This window comes from Trichogramma pretiosum, unplaced genomic scaffold (genome assembly GCF_000599845.2).
Source record: "Trichogramma pretiosum strain Unisexual culture from Peru unplaced genomic scaffold, Tpre_2.0 scaffold1, whole genome shotgun sequence".
NCBI classification, from domain to species: Eukaryota; Metazoa; Arthropoda; class Insecta; order Hymenoptera; family Trichogrammatidae; genus Trichogramma; species Trichogramma pretiosum.
This window is the reverse complement of record NW_019641703.1, coordinates 1,649,844-1,667,587: the sequence shown is the minus strand read 5'-3', so window position 1 is coordinate 1,667,587 and position 17,744 is coordinate 1,649,844. Positions and strand designations below refer to the sequence as shown.

The following is a 17,744-nucleotide window of genomic DNA, read 5'->3' as shown; positions in this document are numbered from 1 at the left end:
GCAAAAAGAGCCAGCTAGCCGTGTAGCCGCGCGCTGACTGACTGACGCGCGTATGCGCTAGACTATCTGATGTGAATAACAAAGCACTTGTTGCGACGAACTATATCATCACTCACGTCTACGTCTCGTTTCGTTTTGTTTTCTTTTCCAGAATTCGAGAGGACGCACTATCCGGACGTGTTCGCCAGGGAGCGCCTTGCCGAAAAGATTGGATTGCCTGAGGCACGTATCCAGGTGAGTGTGAATGTGGCAGTGCGAATGCGACGATCGTCCGCATAAGATCCCTCTCGCGGGGGGTCCTCTTTGGGACGTCTCTGTGCGATTGCGTCTTTTCGTGCCTACAAACACTTGTACGTCTGTGCTTTCGTTTAAAATTATATATAAATCCAAAAACAAATTAACGCCTAGTTGTACATTGCTTTGAAAATCAGATTTTAATGCAAAACATTTCAATTGAAATAATCGCATTGACACCCCGTGCCCGCGGTAAAAAGGAAAAAGTCGTTGAGCCAAGAGTCACATGTAGTCGAGAGTAATCTTCGCCCTGAATGTGTGTGTGTGTCTCCGGCTTTCCTCTTGCTTTCATTAAGCGCACGACGACGAATCTCTCTCGCACTCGGCTCTCGCTACTCGACAAAGTTCAAGCGAGATGAGAGTCGTCGTCGTCGGTGTCGGCGGCGATGGGAGAGAGAAAGAGAGAGAGATAAAGTACGAGCGCGAGAGGGCGAGAGAAATAGAGACAGCAGTTTCTCTCTGCTCTGGTACAAGCCTGCGAAAACTAGATGATGATGCTCGTTCAGCAGCGCAGTCGCGTCGCATGCGCTCGCTCGCGCGCGATTTGACGCGTGATAGAGCGCGAAAAAGAGAGGAGTGTACCTTATAAAAGCGAGCGCAAGCTCGAGCGGAGCTGCTGCTGCTGCTGCTGCGGTGTAAAAGTTTGCTCCTGAGTCGGCGATGCGCGTCTTATCCTTTCGCGTGTGCAAGCTCGCCTGCCTGCCTGCCTGAAGCGTCATTAATTTTTTATAAGTCGCGCGCGCGCCTCGTTACGATGCGTTACGCGTAGGTATACCTCTCGCACGCCGTAAGCTTTATACTCCATGTAGATGGCTCGGCTATCGTCGCATGACTGCCATTTTCAACATATGATTTTTTTCAAATTGATTTTCCATTAACATTTTTACATAATTTAACGGAAAAATGTTTTATACGTAAGCGTAAAAATTTATCTGATACTTCGTCACGGTAAACAAACATTTCCAGTAGCAAAGAGCGCGTATAGTCAGTCGGATCGCATTCTCATATCGGTGCGGAGTTGAGAAAAAAAAATATTACATCGGGCTATTCAGGCTTTCGCGCACACACAAAGAAAAACACGCTCGCCAGTCGCAGTTATAGATAGCGATTGTCATTTTCGTGCGAAAAACTTTGGGTTCGCGTTGCATTTGTAGCAACAGCAGCAGCACTACCACCAAGGGCAGGAACAACAGCGGCAACAGAAGCCGAGGCTCATGTTATTCAAAAAGAGAGCCGTACCGTTCGCTGAAACTGCCACTACGGCGAGGTTTGTGTAAGCTCATGCATATGCGCGAAGGGGGTCCATAACTTGTGCCAAAACTCGCAGCTCGAGCACGTTGTAAACACGTACACGTATACACACGCGCGTACACACAGACTGGCGCAGCATCCACAAGGCTAGTCGAACACAGCCGCGTACAAATATCTATATAGGAGTCGAGCAAAAATATATACCCTCTGTGTGTGTATGTGTGTGTGCACCTATAGCATATAGGAGGGATGCTGCTGCTGCTGCTGCTACACGTCGGGCGTCGGCTCTATATTATTCTCCTTGAAAAATGGCGCAGACCGAGGAGTAAACGTACATACTGCTAAAAGCTCGAGTCGAAAACGAGCGAAAAGCTAATATTGTAATGGTCAAAAGAGAAAATAGTTTTGCCATATACGTAATAGCAACATTTCCAGTTCTGTGTGTCGAAGGGGATGGCAGGGAGGAAGGGGGGAGGACTAAGGAGAGTGCGAGCGTTATAAGGTAGACCTCGGGGGGTCGGGGTCATCGTCGGGGCAGCAAGTAGCAGTATAGTATACACACTGTGCTTTCGTTGGCTGGCACGCATCCAACAAAGCTCGAGCGCCGGGCATATTATTTTAATTAATACGCTCGCTGTATATGCGGCGGTTGTGCGGTACGGCGGTGGTGGCGGCAAGGCGAGTATTATATGTGCATGCTATATATATAATAGCAGCACCAGCAGCAGCCGTGGAGCAGCACACGTGGACGAGGGAGCATAAAGCTAATATGTACGTAGCCTTGTCGGACATTGTTTGGACGTCGCGCAGAGGAGGCAGCAGCTATTTAACGGTGTGCGCTCGTGTTTGTGTGTGTGTAGGACGGATTCTCGCGCGCGACTCCGTCGTACACACACACACAAATACACTCATACTACATAGAAAGCTCCACACGTTGGTGTGCACCGCATACTATAATGCACACGCGAAGAGATGGTCGAGCGGGAGAGAGAAAGAGAGAGAAAGCTGGACCGAGAGGGTAGTAGGGGGTTAAGAAAGTTCAGTCAGAGCGCGGACTGTCGGCCACCGCCGCGCGCGTACAAACACGCACACTCGTATATAGTAGCTGTATACATATATACACGTTCATAGCGCGCGCAGGCGAACGAGTCGAGCGAGGCGTAGTATACCGGGTGGTGTACTACGTGCACAGGAGCATGTTGACGCATGTTTTCAAGCCTCGTTGGCTGGTATTGATCTTGCTAAGTGCAGGAAACTGGGAGAGAGCGAGTGAGCGCGGCGAGAAAGAGCTCGAGCTAGGGGAGGCACGAGGAGGGTATATATAAGCGGTGGCGGTGGCAGCGGCAGCAGCAGCAGCCCAGTGAAAGAGAGAGCAGCACGCTAGGCAGCTAGCAGAAGCAGACCTCTCTGTGGGCACCACCGACGAAGCCGCCTCGCCACCGCTGCTGCCGCTGCTGCTTCTGCTGCTACTAGAGACTCTGTCTTGACTCTACACTCTGTATTATATTTATACTTTTGCTTGCTGAAGGCGCATATGCACAAGCTCCGTACCTTTCGTGCCGTTCGCGTGCGTGCAAGCCCGAAAGCTCCTCTCCACGCGCGGAGAAAGAGAAAATATTATAATCGTGCAACCGGCTGTTACTCGGCGCGTATATACTTTTGTTCTCCCTCGCGAGGATAAATATATTTACTAAATTACTCCTCGCGCCACCAGAGAAAATGAGGGAGAAAGAGGGCGGGAGGGAGAGAGAAGCAGACACGATCTTTCCTGTTCGCGCTTTGTTTTCCGACGCCCCTCTTTTCTGGCCGCGTAAGCTCGCAGCCTAACTTATGTATCGTCGACTTTCTTCTTAGCAGCCAACTTTTCATCCTTGCGAAATGCGTGACGGTAAACAGCATTATACGAAAAAGCTTATCTCGATACAGACACGATGATAGCTGATTCTTCTCTTAAACCACGATCCGCATGTATCGCGTACGATCATTAATCGTATCTGTTTGTTTACAAGCTCGTATATGCTTTGCTGGAGTGTAAAGGCGTGCCAAAAGCACACACACACACACACTTACCCACGCACACTTGGCGACAAACCGAGAAGATGTATAGGTATTGCCTCTCATCGACGCGACGCGCGTTTACGTGGGCGAGCGAGCGAGCGCAAGCGTCTCGTCAATTCTCGAATGCATGACTAGTCCGACTATATCATCCTTACCTCTATGTGTACACCGATATATCAATAGCACACCTTTACGCATGGAAAGCGCGACGAGTTGCTCCTTGTGGGTGTCCTCGATAGGATCTCGGATATCATGGTCCGTGTCCACAGATATTTACCATTTGAATTTTCGAAGCTTTCACGATTTTTTATATTTTTTTTTTTTAACTGTGTATGCCATAATGAATTGACTAAATACCTCTAGCCATTTTTACTTCCAGTCCAAGAGAATCATTAATTTTTTAAACTACTAAACTAGCATGATGAACAAAGGACATTTTTTTGGTAATAAAGATAAATCTAAATGAGATTTTACATTATTAACATTGATAATAGAGAGTACTTTGAAAAAGTCCGAGAATCGAAATATTCTTTTTCTTCACATTCGTTTACACATTGAGAAAGATCCGAACTCGTTTCACGCAGTGAAATCAAGAGCGGCAGTTTGTAATAACAACACGAGCGAACACCGAGCTCGAGCGAGTGTTAAAAAAGGGAAAGAATAAGGGGGCGATTTGGCGAAAAATACGGGTGAATCCAACAACGGGTGGAAAGCCTAAGAGGGAACAGCTCTCTCTCTGTATTGAGTGTACATATAGGTAGTCAGTCGTCTCTCGCTCTATCTCAATGTGTTATATACGTGCTCGAGGTACACACATATTCAGAGATATAGAGAGAGAGAGATCCGTGGTACTGCTGCTCCGTACTCGGCTGTGTGTCGGAGTGTTATACGGTATAGGTGCCTCGTCGTTGTCGGAGTGTTTGGACGCGTGCGCGCGCGCGAGCTTGCTATATAAGCGTGGTGCAACCATGGCAACGCCGCCACACCGCACTCGCTCGCGCGCGCGTCCCCCGCGGGAGGTTTGCCTCTGATTGGCCATTCCACTGCTTCCCTCTTTCCAGCCATGTACAATTTCGTGTGGACCTCTCTCTCTCTCGCTCTGCACAGTTGCTCGGGCGCTTTCGCAGCTTTCTCTCCCTTCGTACTAGTAGTAGTATATATACGTACGTCGACACGCTACGGCTATGGGCTTGAGGTATATATAGGTATATTATAATATAGCCGGCTCGAGCGCGATATATATGCAGCACTGCTGATGCCACCGCCACCGCTGCTGCTGCTGCTGCTGCTGTTCAAGCTGTTCGCCGCGCGCTCCCTTTTCGACGCGATTATTATCATTTCGTATCTCTCGAGGGTTCGCTCGAGCGCGATGGCCGAAACTTTCCCCCGCCTGGCTGCTTCTCTCTCTCTTGCTCTCTCGTAACAACCAGTCCGCTCGCAGCTAGTTTATTATTATGTATACCCAGAACGCGAGCAGTGCACACACACACACTACCGTGACGAATGCATATTGTATTCCGCACGGAGTGGCCATCGCTAGGCCACGCACTATATATCATATGCCGAAAGGAGGATTTGCACCGTTAAAAAATAAAACAGAAAAGAAAGTGGAACAAAAAAATCGTTTTCAATCTACAACTATGTATAAGCTGAGGAAGGCTGCCGTCGTTGTTTCTCTTGCTATAAACTCCACAATAATATATTTATATTCGATACATGCAGCAAAAGGTTCGATTTGGATCGCGCTCGGTGTAATACGATATTTTTCAATTAGTATACATAGTATATAGCGGGAGCGCTAAAAAGTCGCATCTTCGCTCCATCGTCTCGAGGCTTTTGCCGTGTCAGGTAATACTCGCGAGGTCATTTTCACCTTGAATTCTTCGAAGAGCTAGCCGCAAAAAGTCGTCGTCGTCGTCGCGATTGCACACTAGCGTGTCTGCGGCTCTTGCGTATGCTAATTTTTTGCGTCGATATAGTGGACCGATGCGAGCTCTTTTTTTTTCCTTATTTTTTGATACTTCCTTGAACGTCAATTTTTTTTCTATAAAAGAGAGTAAAACCGATGTTGCCGATGAGCGAACGAGAGAGATTTTGTAACGATGTTTTGACAAGGCTGTGATGGCTTACCTATATTGATTGATGAGTATCTTCCGAGCCCGCGCGCCAAATTCAATGGAACTCATACTACGGCTAGACTGCAAAAATGAGTATGAGGGGAGGGGACGAGCGAGACGACGGGAAGTAGAATTCATAATGCGACATCTCATCATCACTTCATTGTCACGATCGACGCGATGAGGTCTGCCCCAATAATTAAGCCAACTTATTTATTCGTAATGATTTTTGGAAATATGAATTATATATTATATTATGTGTGGTTTCTCTTGGACAACCAGTCTATTGACGCTGTATCGACAGCTCAGCTCTCTATGACAGCGCGCGAATCTCGTTAAACGACTATATATAATACGTATACGATTTTCGCGGAACTAATCACGAGTACTCAGACGGCTACTGTCTACCCGCGTGATTTCGAGAATCTGCGTGTGGCTGATTGAACGTCGACGTTCGACCCGTGTGCCGCTGTTGGGGTGATTTAGCAGCGGAGCACAACGGTAAATGTACGTGCGTCTGTGTGTGGGTGCGCGTGTCGAGGCACGCGGCGCACCTTCTTTGCGCATTTAATGGCGCGTAAGCGAATTCGGGCAGCAGCTAGAACCAGCATCAGCAGCATTATAGCGCAAAAAAGAGCCAATAAAGATACGTTGCAGAGATCGATTTATGGATCGAGCCCGAGGTTAATAAAGTATCGCTGGTACTGCTGGAGACGTCGCGCGGCGCATACGCCATGGCTAAACGAGTGCCGCCGCGCGGCTTTAAGAGATAAATGGTATTATATACGTCCGTCGGTAGTGGTGGTAGAGTAGCTATGGTTCTCTTGGCTACCTAGGCGTGCAGGCGCACGAGAGCAGCAAGACTCAGCCGAGACAAATGGCCCGCCCGCGCCGCCCTCTCGATATTTTTCGCCACAAACATCGCACAAAATTCGACCGACCGATCGAAATTTAGCGCCTCGTCGAAAAAGCTCGCTACACTCGTCTACACACGCGAACGTCTTAATCAGACTTTTAGCGTGTCGAATTAGATTTGCGAAACAATCCAAATGAACGACTAGCTTGCATGTAGGTACGCGCGTCGATCGCCGGTACACCCTATAACTCGTTAGCGATCGATAGGATTCTAGCTAACGCGTCCTATATATGCACACATACTGCAGGTAAATATATCTGTATAGGCGCGCTTACGGGTATACGCGTATAAAGCGCGATACTGGAAACCGCGAGCAACGCCAAAACTGAAAACAATCGCGCAGCCAGCCAGCCAGCGAGAGAAAGAGAACGAGAGAGATACGAGCTTGGCCAAACGTTTGCGCCTATGTCAATTCGATTATACGGCCGCGCGCACAGCCGCCACTGCAGCAGCAGCGAGGCGCGCAGCCAGCAACAGCAGCAGCAGCAGCTGTTTGCCAGCAAAGCTTTATCGCTTTGTCGCAAATTTTGTATCCCCCCTACCCCTAGATTTAAAGCGCGCATGGTGCTGCTGTCCAACAGCGCCGCCAAACGCAACGAAACTCGATGATTTGAACGTGCACTACTTTTATCTGGCACCGTTAACCACCCTTGTGATAGCTGCTGCACGGTGCGTGCTATTATATTTTTTGCTCGTTTTGTTAGCCGCCTTACTCTGCTTCTGTGAACGTATATTTATAAGCGCGTACGAGCAAAAGTTGCAGATGAAAAAAGTACGGTCAATTCGGTATGACGTCCAGCGAGACATAAAAATATTGTAGGAAAAAATTGTCAGCTCGCGAAAGATATATCGAACGAAGGCAACACTGTCGAGAGCGGAAAAAGAGAGAAAGAGAGACTTGGAGGGTTGACAACAGAGAGAGAGTAATTTAATATCCCGTCTGACAACTGCTCAATCGCAATTAACAGATTCCGAGCTCGTGCGAGCGTGTGTTCGGTGAAAAAGAGAAGGTATTTAGAGCTGCTGCTGCTGCTGCTGCTGCTGCTGCTAGGCGCGCGTGATAGGTATAGGTACCGAGCAGCAAGAGAGCAAAAGAGCGCAGAGCGAGGCTTGTGCCAGCTACGAGTCAAAGCTCACCTCCCGAGCCGACGCTAGCTGCTCTGCACAGCCACCGGAAGTACGGACCGTCGAGCGCTGAAAGAGAGAAAGAGAGACAGAGCCCTGACGAACAAATTGGCCGGACCAGAGAGAGAGCAAGTGCCTATATAGTCCGCGCACGGCCAGCAAATAGATTAAATTCATACCAACTCCGGCGGTAGTGACAGTCGGCCTGTCTCGTCGGCAAATGTACATAGAACATAGACTCGATGAATTCGAAACTCTCGACCGTTGTCAGCTGGGCTGATTAAATAAAACTTAGAGATTATAAACCAAAGTAGCGCGAGCGAACTCTCGGGGTAAACAACGCGGCGCAGTGCATAGCGTACAAGTGCGTAATGTAGAGCACGAGTGAAAGTAAATGAGTCGAGAGTGTTTGATTAAGAATACACTTCAAGCTACGCGTGGACGCACTTTTCTAACAATTTTTTTTTGTTCCTTCCTTTTTTGTCGCACAGGTGTGGTTCAGTAATCGACGAGCCAAGTGGAGACGCGAGGAGAAGCTCCGCACCCAGAGACGCAACGCCGTCGATCAGGTAGTCGGCGGCGGCAACAGCGGCGCGGGAAGCGCGGGCAACGGCGGGGCCAGCGGAGTGGGTAGCGCCAGCAGTGCGCCACCCGCCGCGAGTCCGGCCACGCCGAGATTGCCGCTCAACGCTGGATTCAACACCATGTACTCGTCGATTCCGCAGCCCATTGCAACGATGCCCGACACTTACAGGTAACGTAATCTCAGCGGCTCGATATATCTCATCTATCCTTCATTTCGAAAAATCTAATTTTTTTTTCTTTCCATCTCTGATTACAGTCCGATGTCGAGCAGCCTGGGCAGCTCGATGGGCGGCAGCTGTCTGCAGCAGCGGGCCGACTATCCGTACGTGTTTCACGAGCCGCTCCACTCGCTGACCCAATCGGCGTACTCGCACGCGGCCCACCAGTCAGTGGCCGCGGCGGCGCACTCCCAGACCCACCGTGGCATCAGCTCGAGCGGGGCTCACGCGCCGGGCACACCCACGACTCCGGGCGCCCAGAGCGCCTCGGGGCCTGGCTCTGCAAGCTCGTATCAGCCCACCACCTCGACCGCCACCGGTGAGTTTTTCTTTAACGATAAGCACTATTACGAGTGGTACTATCAGCAACACCATACACAACAATACTATCAGCAACACCATACACAAGAATACATGGCATATTAAACAAAAAAACAAGAGCAAGGATGAAGAAATTTGTAAATAAAAATTTGAAAAAACAAAGAAAGAAATTTGTAAATAAAAATGTACATTAACGTAAATTTTACATGTATGAATGATATAATAAATTGTAAGTTAAGATTCATTTCCCCGCGTGTACTTGTGTGCATTGTTTATCAACACCCCAGTGAACAGCCTTATTAAAAGCAGCCTCGCTCATTCATTTCTAACGATGCGAATGATTTGCATGTGAAACAACAACACAAAAAAGAGAAAAATTTATCGATTAAAAAAAATTGCCCGCGCGTCGGGTAATTATTTCCGATTAATCAGAGCTCCGGCGTGCTTCTCTCATTTGACAATTGAAAAAAAACAACGAGCTGCGAAAATGCCTCTGTATTTTTCCGCCGCACCGACACTGGGCACGGCTTGGCTTGGCTTGGCTTGGCTCGGCTCGCACTGCTGCTTGCGCAATTCAATCGTCATTAGTACAATAACATTATTGTGCGTCATTATGTAATAGTTTCGAGTTGGAAAGCTCTTTCTCTCTCTTCGTTCGAGGGAGTGGAAAAACAACCTCGGATGGCTCTGCCTCTCTTTCTCTCTCTCCACGACTCTGTGCTCTCGTTTCGCGTGCGCGATCCATATATACATAGCTATACGTCTATTATGTATCGCATATAAAGCCGGGGCCGAAGCGCGGAGTTCTTTTATCAGAACTCATCATGCAGTAGGATCGAGAGAGCGAGCGAGCATGGCTGCAGTGCGCGGCTATGCAGTAATGGAAAAGCAAAAGCCAGAGAGAGAGAGAGAGAGAGAGAGAGAGAGAGAGAGAGAGAGAGAGAGAGAGAGCACCGCGGCTCGTCGTAAACAATGGCTTGGTCGATCAGGAAAAAAAGCCCGCACTGGTTTCGGTGAAATGAACGAGCGAGCACCGCGTAGGGTATATGGTAGTGTACCCTCTTCGCTTTGAACACACAGCTGCATGAACATTATACATACATACACATGCGCGATTTAAATTTTGCGCTATGAATCGACAGTGCGGAGTAGTATGTATAGTCAGAAAAGGAAAGAGCAGCAGCAGCAGCCGCTTCCCTCCCTCTTTCTCTCTCTTGGCTTTTCATTCGCGTAAAAGCAATCTTGCCTGCGTCGAGTAACAGGCTGTATAATAATTATGCCGCTCGCGCGTCTGACTATATATCTATATACGTCGCAAAACACCTACAAAATGCATTCGGCACGAGCAGCAGCGCACCAGCAGCAGTGCACTACGGCAAAATTCAAATTATCAATGTCGCATCTCGCTCCTCTCTACCTTTCGTAACTGCATTTTGCTCTCTTGCCTTTTCTTGTGCTCCCTTTTAGCCTTATGCCTTCAAAAACGGCGCGCGCGCGTGCTCTCACTTTGCTTTTCATCTTATACATCATATACCTATATCCTCGTTGCGCAGCCTAGCTCCGCTGGCAAACTGTTTTGCACTTCCTGCTCGTGCGAAAGCTCAGTTGACGGCGTAATACTTGTGCACATTGAAAAACAGGTGGGTCATTATGAACTTGCCGGTTATACGCGCCGAAAGAAAGGAGAGCGAGAGAACGAGAAATGCTGCGCGCATAAATGGATTTGTATGAAACAAGGCAAACAAGAACACTGAGAGATGGAAGCAGCAGCATACGACTGATGAATAAAAGCCCTAAAACATCACGAGCGCGCGCGCCGCCGCGTTGACTAACTGAATATACACAGCGCGCATGATGAAAAGTACAATGACGCGCGAGTGCGAAGGTACTTGCGACGCGCATTGACGACTCGCAAGCTCGCGAACGAATGGAACGAAAGAAAGAAAGAAAGAAAGAAGCGGAGAAAGAACGAATGACACGAGCTCGAGCTGCCTCTCGATACGTGCGTGTATATTACGAGAGGACGAGGAGAGAAAAGAAGAAATGAAAAGCAACAATAAGGCGCCGTCGTCGGTGGCGGTGGTGGCAGTATTGTGCGCAGCAGCGAATAAATACGTGAATGAAAAGCGAATGAAAACTACTGCCGTGAGCTTTTTTCTGTTCTTTTTTTTTCGATTGCCTCTCAACGATATTGTTTTCGTATAAATGTGAGGACAAACAACTCGTGGTGCCGCTCTTGCGGAGTTTGTTTTTAAAGAGTTCTCTGTTACGGCCAAGTGCTCGTTTTTCCTTCTTACCCTTCTTCATCCTGTATGCCCGCTTCTCAATGCCACAACTACTACTACTGACTCCTATCTGCTTGTCTATCCTGAGCATTATTGTTTGGTTGTGGCAAGCAGACACGAATTTAGCGTTCATTGTGTACGGCCTAACTGTGATGACGCGCGAGAAACACATAAATCGAGAGCACAAAGTTCGACGTCGCTCGTGAGCAAAATCATATAAACTGTGCATAAACATTCACAAGCAAACGCGACAATTTTTTTCCTACATTTCACGTTAATTATTTGTAGAAAAATAATTATACTCGTTTCGCGTTACGATCTTTGACGAGCGAAATCCATCCGTTCTTATAAATATGGAGAGAGAGAAAAATTGTACGGGTAAATTGAAATTTAGCGATTACGTATTAAAATGAACAAAATCGATGTACACACGCACGCACATACACACATCTGCGTCGGAAGAACGTAAAAAATGCGTTCGTGTTTCGAGAGCCGCATGCATAGAATTGTATCGAAAACCATAATCCATATACACTTAAGCCGATACATTTTTCTTTTTCTTTTTTTTTCTGCGCCCACCGTCGCCGCTGCCGCATGGTACTCGACCTCGTACACTCTCGGGGCATTCAGTAATTCAATCCCGAAAAGACGCGCGAGGGTGTATATGGATGCAGCTTCGAGCTCGCGTGTGTACAGGGTATAGATAAGCGTGCTGCTGCGCCCGTGGATTCTTTCGCCGGGGCCGAAAATAAACGGTCTGCCTTAAAAGGGTATTTTCCACTTTCGGATTTAGACTAACGCACACACACACACACATTCGTTCATTCGTTCGTCGCGCGCGCACAGGGAGAGAGAAAGAGAGAATCAGACTCAGGGCTACGTGCGTGGCTTGGAAAAAAAGACGAAAGAAAGTGAGCGAGTGCCAGAGCTACGCGCGCATGCGGCAAAAAGAAGAGTGAAAAAAAAGGGAGACTGCGAGAGGCAGGATTACCGTGGAGTCTCTTCGCACGTAATCTACATAGGCGGCCCCGGAGAGGGTGGGTGCACAGGCTCGAATTGTAAAAGGATTTTAAAACAAATCTCGCGTGCGGCTCTCTCTTTCTCTCTCTTCTTTTCGCTCTCTATCTCTTTCTCTCACTCTCTTCTTCTTTTTTTTTTATTCTTCTCGCACTTTCGAATTGCGAAGGCGAGGCACAAGACTGGTAGGTAGAGAGGACCACGCGCGCTAGGCCTTCACGTGAGATAGACAAGAGGGCGATATTCGGCGGTTTTCTCCGACTCGCCCTCCGACTGCTGCTGCTGCTGCGAATATCTCATTTTCTCGCTCGATTGCGTTTCGTGTTCCTAGCTGCTAGGCTCGTGTTCCTGTCTCCGACTGTTTGGACTTTGAGCTCGAGCTATACCACTCGACTGTCCGCTGAGCTCCCGGAGTTTGCTGCGTCAATCTATATTTTACACCCTACGCCAAAGAGACGAAAGTTTCGAGTCAAAAAATGTCGAGAAAAATGAAAGTAAAACGAGGTGCTAGAAACTAATCCTCATATTAGAAAAATTTATTCTTAATAGTAACGGATCTAGACCCACAAATTCGTGGTCGGGTTGTTCAGTATATAGTTTCGACAATTCCAGACGTTGTCTCGCACGTACACGTCATCGTGATGTACAAATGTAACGACAAGAAAACGCCGCGCATAATATTTTAATGTCTACGCGTTTTGCCATTTCGTTTCTTTTACCTTTTTTTCCTCCCCGAGCTCCGCTACGCTAGAGTCTCTCACTCGCAGAGTTTTTCCGTCGTACTTTGTTTCCCTCCTCCTCTTCTTTTTTTTGTCCTATTTTTTTCCTTTTTATTTTTGCATTCGCGTGTGTATGTATAAAGTATAAAAAAGAAAACGAGGCGGTATAGCAGTGGAGTCTTGCATGCGCTACGCTGTGCTGGAGGGTTCTTGGTGAAAAAAAGCGGAAAAAGCTCGGTTTTTGCCGGAGCTTTTTTTCACTACACAGACGCGAGTGCGAACGGCGCGCGCGCGTGTTACGAATGTTGGCTGCTGCCGCGCGCGCGCGCGACGCTATTCTCTCCTTACGGTTGGCTGCTCGCGGCGCAAACAAAAAATAATACATGTGTGTGTGTTTGAATGTGTGTACGTGCATGTGCTATATACGGCTGTAGTTTTGTGGCCGCGCGTTCACATCTATTTTCTCCGACGCAAAAAAAAAAAGATTTTTCAATCCCCGCATATAAAGCGTGTGCGGCACAGTTGCAGTTGCTGCTGCTACTACGCTGCACCCCTAGAATAACGCATGTCTCATTTTGTAAACACACTGGCGAAAAACAATGGCATGCGGTGGTATATAAAACGCAAAAACTAAGGCGTCCTCCCTCCTATGGTGATTGTTTCAGGAGTGATATCGGCTGGCGTCTCGGTGCCGGTGCAGATCCCGTCGCACCCGGCGCACACGTCGGACATAACGTCGAACTACTGGCCGCGGCTTCAGTGATCACAGCTCTTCGGGTTCCCGGCTACGAGTCTGCTCGTCGGCCAGGAGAGCCCGCCCCCGACGACACCGTCGACCTCGTCGCCGTCCTCGCTGACGGCATCATCCACCCTCGGTGGCAACGGCGGCGGCAGCAGCTCGATGTCATCGCAGACCTCGATCAGCAGGCCCCAGCAGCTGCTCGCGTCGCTCGGCATTGGCAGCTCTCACAGTAGTGCAGTCGCGAGCGCCAGCAGCAGCACTCCTCTACACAACAGCTCCGACGTAAGTGAGTAAAGAGAGAGAGAGAGGAGCAAATGAGCTGCCAGTCGAAAAGCACGCACGTTTTTTCAATGCAGTGGTGCTTTATGCCGATCGTTGAAACTTGAATGTGGCATCACGATGGTCACAAAAATCGAGAGATACATCACACACGAGTTTAATATTGGACGAATTTATACATACATGATATATACAATTATATAATATATGAAATAAGAGTACGTGAAAGCTCCGAACGAATATGTAAAATTAATTTTGTAAAATATATTCCGCAAAGCCGTTTCACGCCGGAATGCACGATTCAATGTAATAACAATTAGATTTTACTTATCGATTCATTCCTCCTCACGCTTCTCTCGCATCCGAAGTAAGTCGAAAGCTTTCCACGATGTATAAGAATTGCGGACACGCGGTATTGTTGCGAAATAAAAAAGAAGAATCGAATGGATTAGTGTAAAAGAGGGAAGAAGAAAATATTTTATAATGCATACGATGTACCGCAGCAGCCGAGGTCGCAGCGATATTATCTCTCTCTCTGCTCGTATATAACAAACGGGACTCGGGAGCGAGGTATTTTTTCGTTGCCGCACAGAGAGAAGCACAAGCAAGCAAGCAAGCCAGCAAGCAAGCAGCCTAAGAAAAATATCGATAAAAATGGCAGAAGCAAAAAAGCCCCCGCCGCTGCCGCCGCCAACAGCAAAACGTATATCGCCTCCTTGGGAAAACACAATGTCTGCTGCTGTACTGCTGCTATGTGCGCGCATACAAAGAACTCTCGACTACTCTGTCGCGTTGTGGCTGGAGATCGATGAGGCCGCGTGAGGGGACTCGACGATTGAGCTTCGTGGTGCGCGCCTGTGTATACCTATACACACCCACACACGAATACGACGCGTACGTCTGTGTGTGTGTGTGTGTGTATGTCTGTATAGACGTAGGGCGCTTGCGAGGGTGGCTCACAGCCATCTGTCTCTCTCTCGCCGCCTCTCTCTCTCTTTCTCCAAGTCTCTCTCTCTCTCCCGTGCTCGATGGTAATCGCGAATATTTGAGGGCGTCTGTGCGTGCGCCTGGCGCGGCCTTCGCAAGCTATCTCTCTCTCCGTATATACTGCGTAAGCGCGTGCATTATGTATGTATGTAACGGGCCGCGCACAACACACACCCACGCACGGGCAATAAGCCGTGGCTGACGTATTGTGCCCGAGAGTTGCCTTTCGTCGACGAACGCGCGGCCATCGCGCTCGAAACCGAAGACATGGCGGCGGCGACGACGACGGCAGCGTAGTCTGCGCGTCGATCCGACACTCGCTAGAGTCGCTTCTTCAAACTACTACATACATACAGAGAGATATATGTGTACACGACTATTCCGTGCGTGCGCATCAGCCGCGCGTGAATTCACACTTCTCCGCGGCCGAGAGTCGTCGATATTATGTGCTGCTGCTGCTGGCCCATCGTCCGATTCCACCGCTGCAGTAGCAGCAGCAGCAGAGTCACAAAAGCTTCCTCGACGCGACTGTACTTTCTACTCCCAGAGAAGCTTTTGTTTCTATCTGCGAGTCAATCAAAATTTAATCTCTCTCTGATATACTGTCCGTGTGCTTCTCTCATCACACACAATGCCACATTTTAAAAAACGTTTCTTTGTATTCTGGATGGTCTTCTCCGCACCGATGTATCGAGTTTCGCGAACGACGAAAATGAACCGAAAACTGCGTGATTTATTGTTTGTAGCAGAATAAAGTGAATGATTTGTTTCGTGTTTTTTTTAGAAAAGTTTCCTTATTGTCGATTGCAATTGATGCAGTTATGCAATAAAAGCTATTTTCTTGTTTTTGCTGTAAAAAAATAAAGTAATTATAAAACAATATGGACTTTATCTTTAAAAAAGCTCAATATGCATGAGTATTAATTACAGCATTAAAACGTGATTTGTACATAAAAAGGATGACGTATCGTATACGTACGTTTTCACTTGCGACATTGCTATTAAAAATACCTTGGCAAAAGACACAATCATTATATTACATACAAATTTTAATCTAATTTTTCTAATAAAAAGAAAAAAAATGTCTTGTATAAAGATAATTAAATTTATAAAAATGTGTATTACTTGTGAAAAAATAAATTAAGATTATGATTTATAGTTAACATTTAAAACTGTCATTTGCACTTCTGCTCCTTTTTTTTATGTCTGATAAAATTATAAATTAATCGCGTGAACATCTCTAGTTGTTCTTGAGCTTTTGATTGAGTGAACAAGGTAAAATCATTTTTCACAAAAACAAAACACAAAAAAATATATTTGTCTGTTACGATATACAGTAAACGAAGGATTATCAAGATTAAAAATAATAACCATAGGAAATAATTTATAACGATAAATTAACATAGTAACATAAAATCAACCATGCATACTTTAATGTACTATAAACCGTATATTGTTGTAAATTACCGAAGCAGATCAAGTCAAGTCTCTCACATGGGATAATAATGTCAGAGAACATAAAAGACGATTCGTGAATGAACATTATTTCTGTTGCCAAACTCGTTTCGATGCGTGCTTTTTCGTAAGCATATCATTTATCTATATATATCACTTATATAATTACGCAGCAAATGTTTTTCCATGCTCAAAATGCGGATTATCATAGAATATAAAGTATGTGAAAGAAAAATAATAGCCTCACCCCAGTTTGCAAGTCTCGCAATTCTACAATGATAATGTACGTGTATAGTTGATTGTTCTGACGTTCTTTGGACGTGCAATTTTCCCTCGATATTAGATTAAAACTAGAGCAGGAATTATAAATACTTATAGATATATGAATTCGAATCTCGATAACGAAAAAGTCTGAATTTAAGCACACAAGTAAAATACACACTTGGTATTGAGTTGTTAAGTTAACGAGCCGCAATGATACTTTACGAATTAAAGCTCATACGTGCTTCTCATGTAAAAGTCATGAAAACAATTATGTTAAATATTCATTTAATCGCGTATTCCGATGTTTTTGATCTCAATAGCTAATAATAATGAAATACTTGGGCGATTTCTCTGAATAAAGCTCGGAAATTTTTTTCTCAAAACTTGCATTGGCCAGACTCGTCTCATATTTCGGCCAAGCATAAAATAATGTGACTTGCTTCAAAAAAACAACGATTGTACAAATCGATCAAAAACGTTTATTGTAAATAGGCACATTTCTTTAGTTCTTCAATTGTTAGTCGTTTCATTGTACATTTATTTTTAATTATTATACGATACGTGTATATGAATATATACTTATGTTTTTTCGTTTTAAATTGAGTAACTAATAATCTCCGACAGAGCTACTTACGACTCAAACACAATTTAGCCGAATTTGTTCGGCTTTCGGGAAAAATCAATTTTGTATATAATATTATGTGTGTTTGTATATATACGAAAATATATACTGTATATACAAAATAATACGTATATGCATACACATCTGCACCTATAGCAACTATATATACGCCGTATACATTATATCGATGTAAACATTCAATAAAGCGTAGCAGTATTTATTTAATTACGCGATGTAATTCACCGTATAAATATTACATAATATGCATTTATGAAAATAGCGAACGTTAAATGTGTTAACGGTTCGCAGAGGTCCCCACCCTTACCGATGTATTGTCTGTAATAGCGATCAGTACGCGCACCGAGCGATTGTTGTGTGTACTATACACGCAAACTCATATAATGCGAGCAAATATATAAGAAAATAATAATCGCGAGAAAAAAATATTATAAAACATGGTATTATTATACGATATCGCGGCAGTAATCC

At 46.2% G+C, this 17,744-nt stretch overlaps 1 protein-coding gene across 5 annotated transcripts in view; it reads left to right on the top strand.

The window, feature by feature from the left end:
* The window catches only part of LOC106654520 (paired box protein Pax-6-like), a 31,129-nt gene extending 22,092 nt beyond the window's left edge, over positions 1 to 9,037 (top strand). For 3 of the 5 annotated variants that reach the window (XM_014374469.2, XM_014374462.2, XM_014374441.2), the window contains exons 6-8: positions 152 to 234; positions 8,253 to 8,515; positions 8,603 to 9,036. In XM_014374469.2, the coding sequence (XP_014229955.1) occupies positions 152 to 234; positions 8,253 to 8,515; positions 8,603 to 8,990 (734 nt within the window). In that variant the 3' untranslated portion in view covers positions 8,991 to 9,036. Of the gene's footprint in view, positions 1 to 151; positions 235 to 8,252; positions 8,516 to 8,602 lie in introns of all 5 variants that reach the window. The other 2 variants (XM_023462775.1, XM_014374454.2) reach the window with 2 other exon arrangements.
* The last annotated feature ends 8,707 nt before the right edge of the window (positions 9,038 to 17,744 follow it).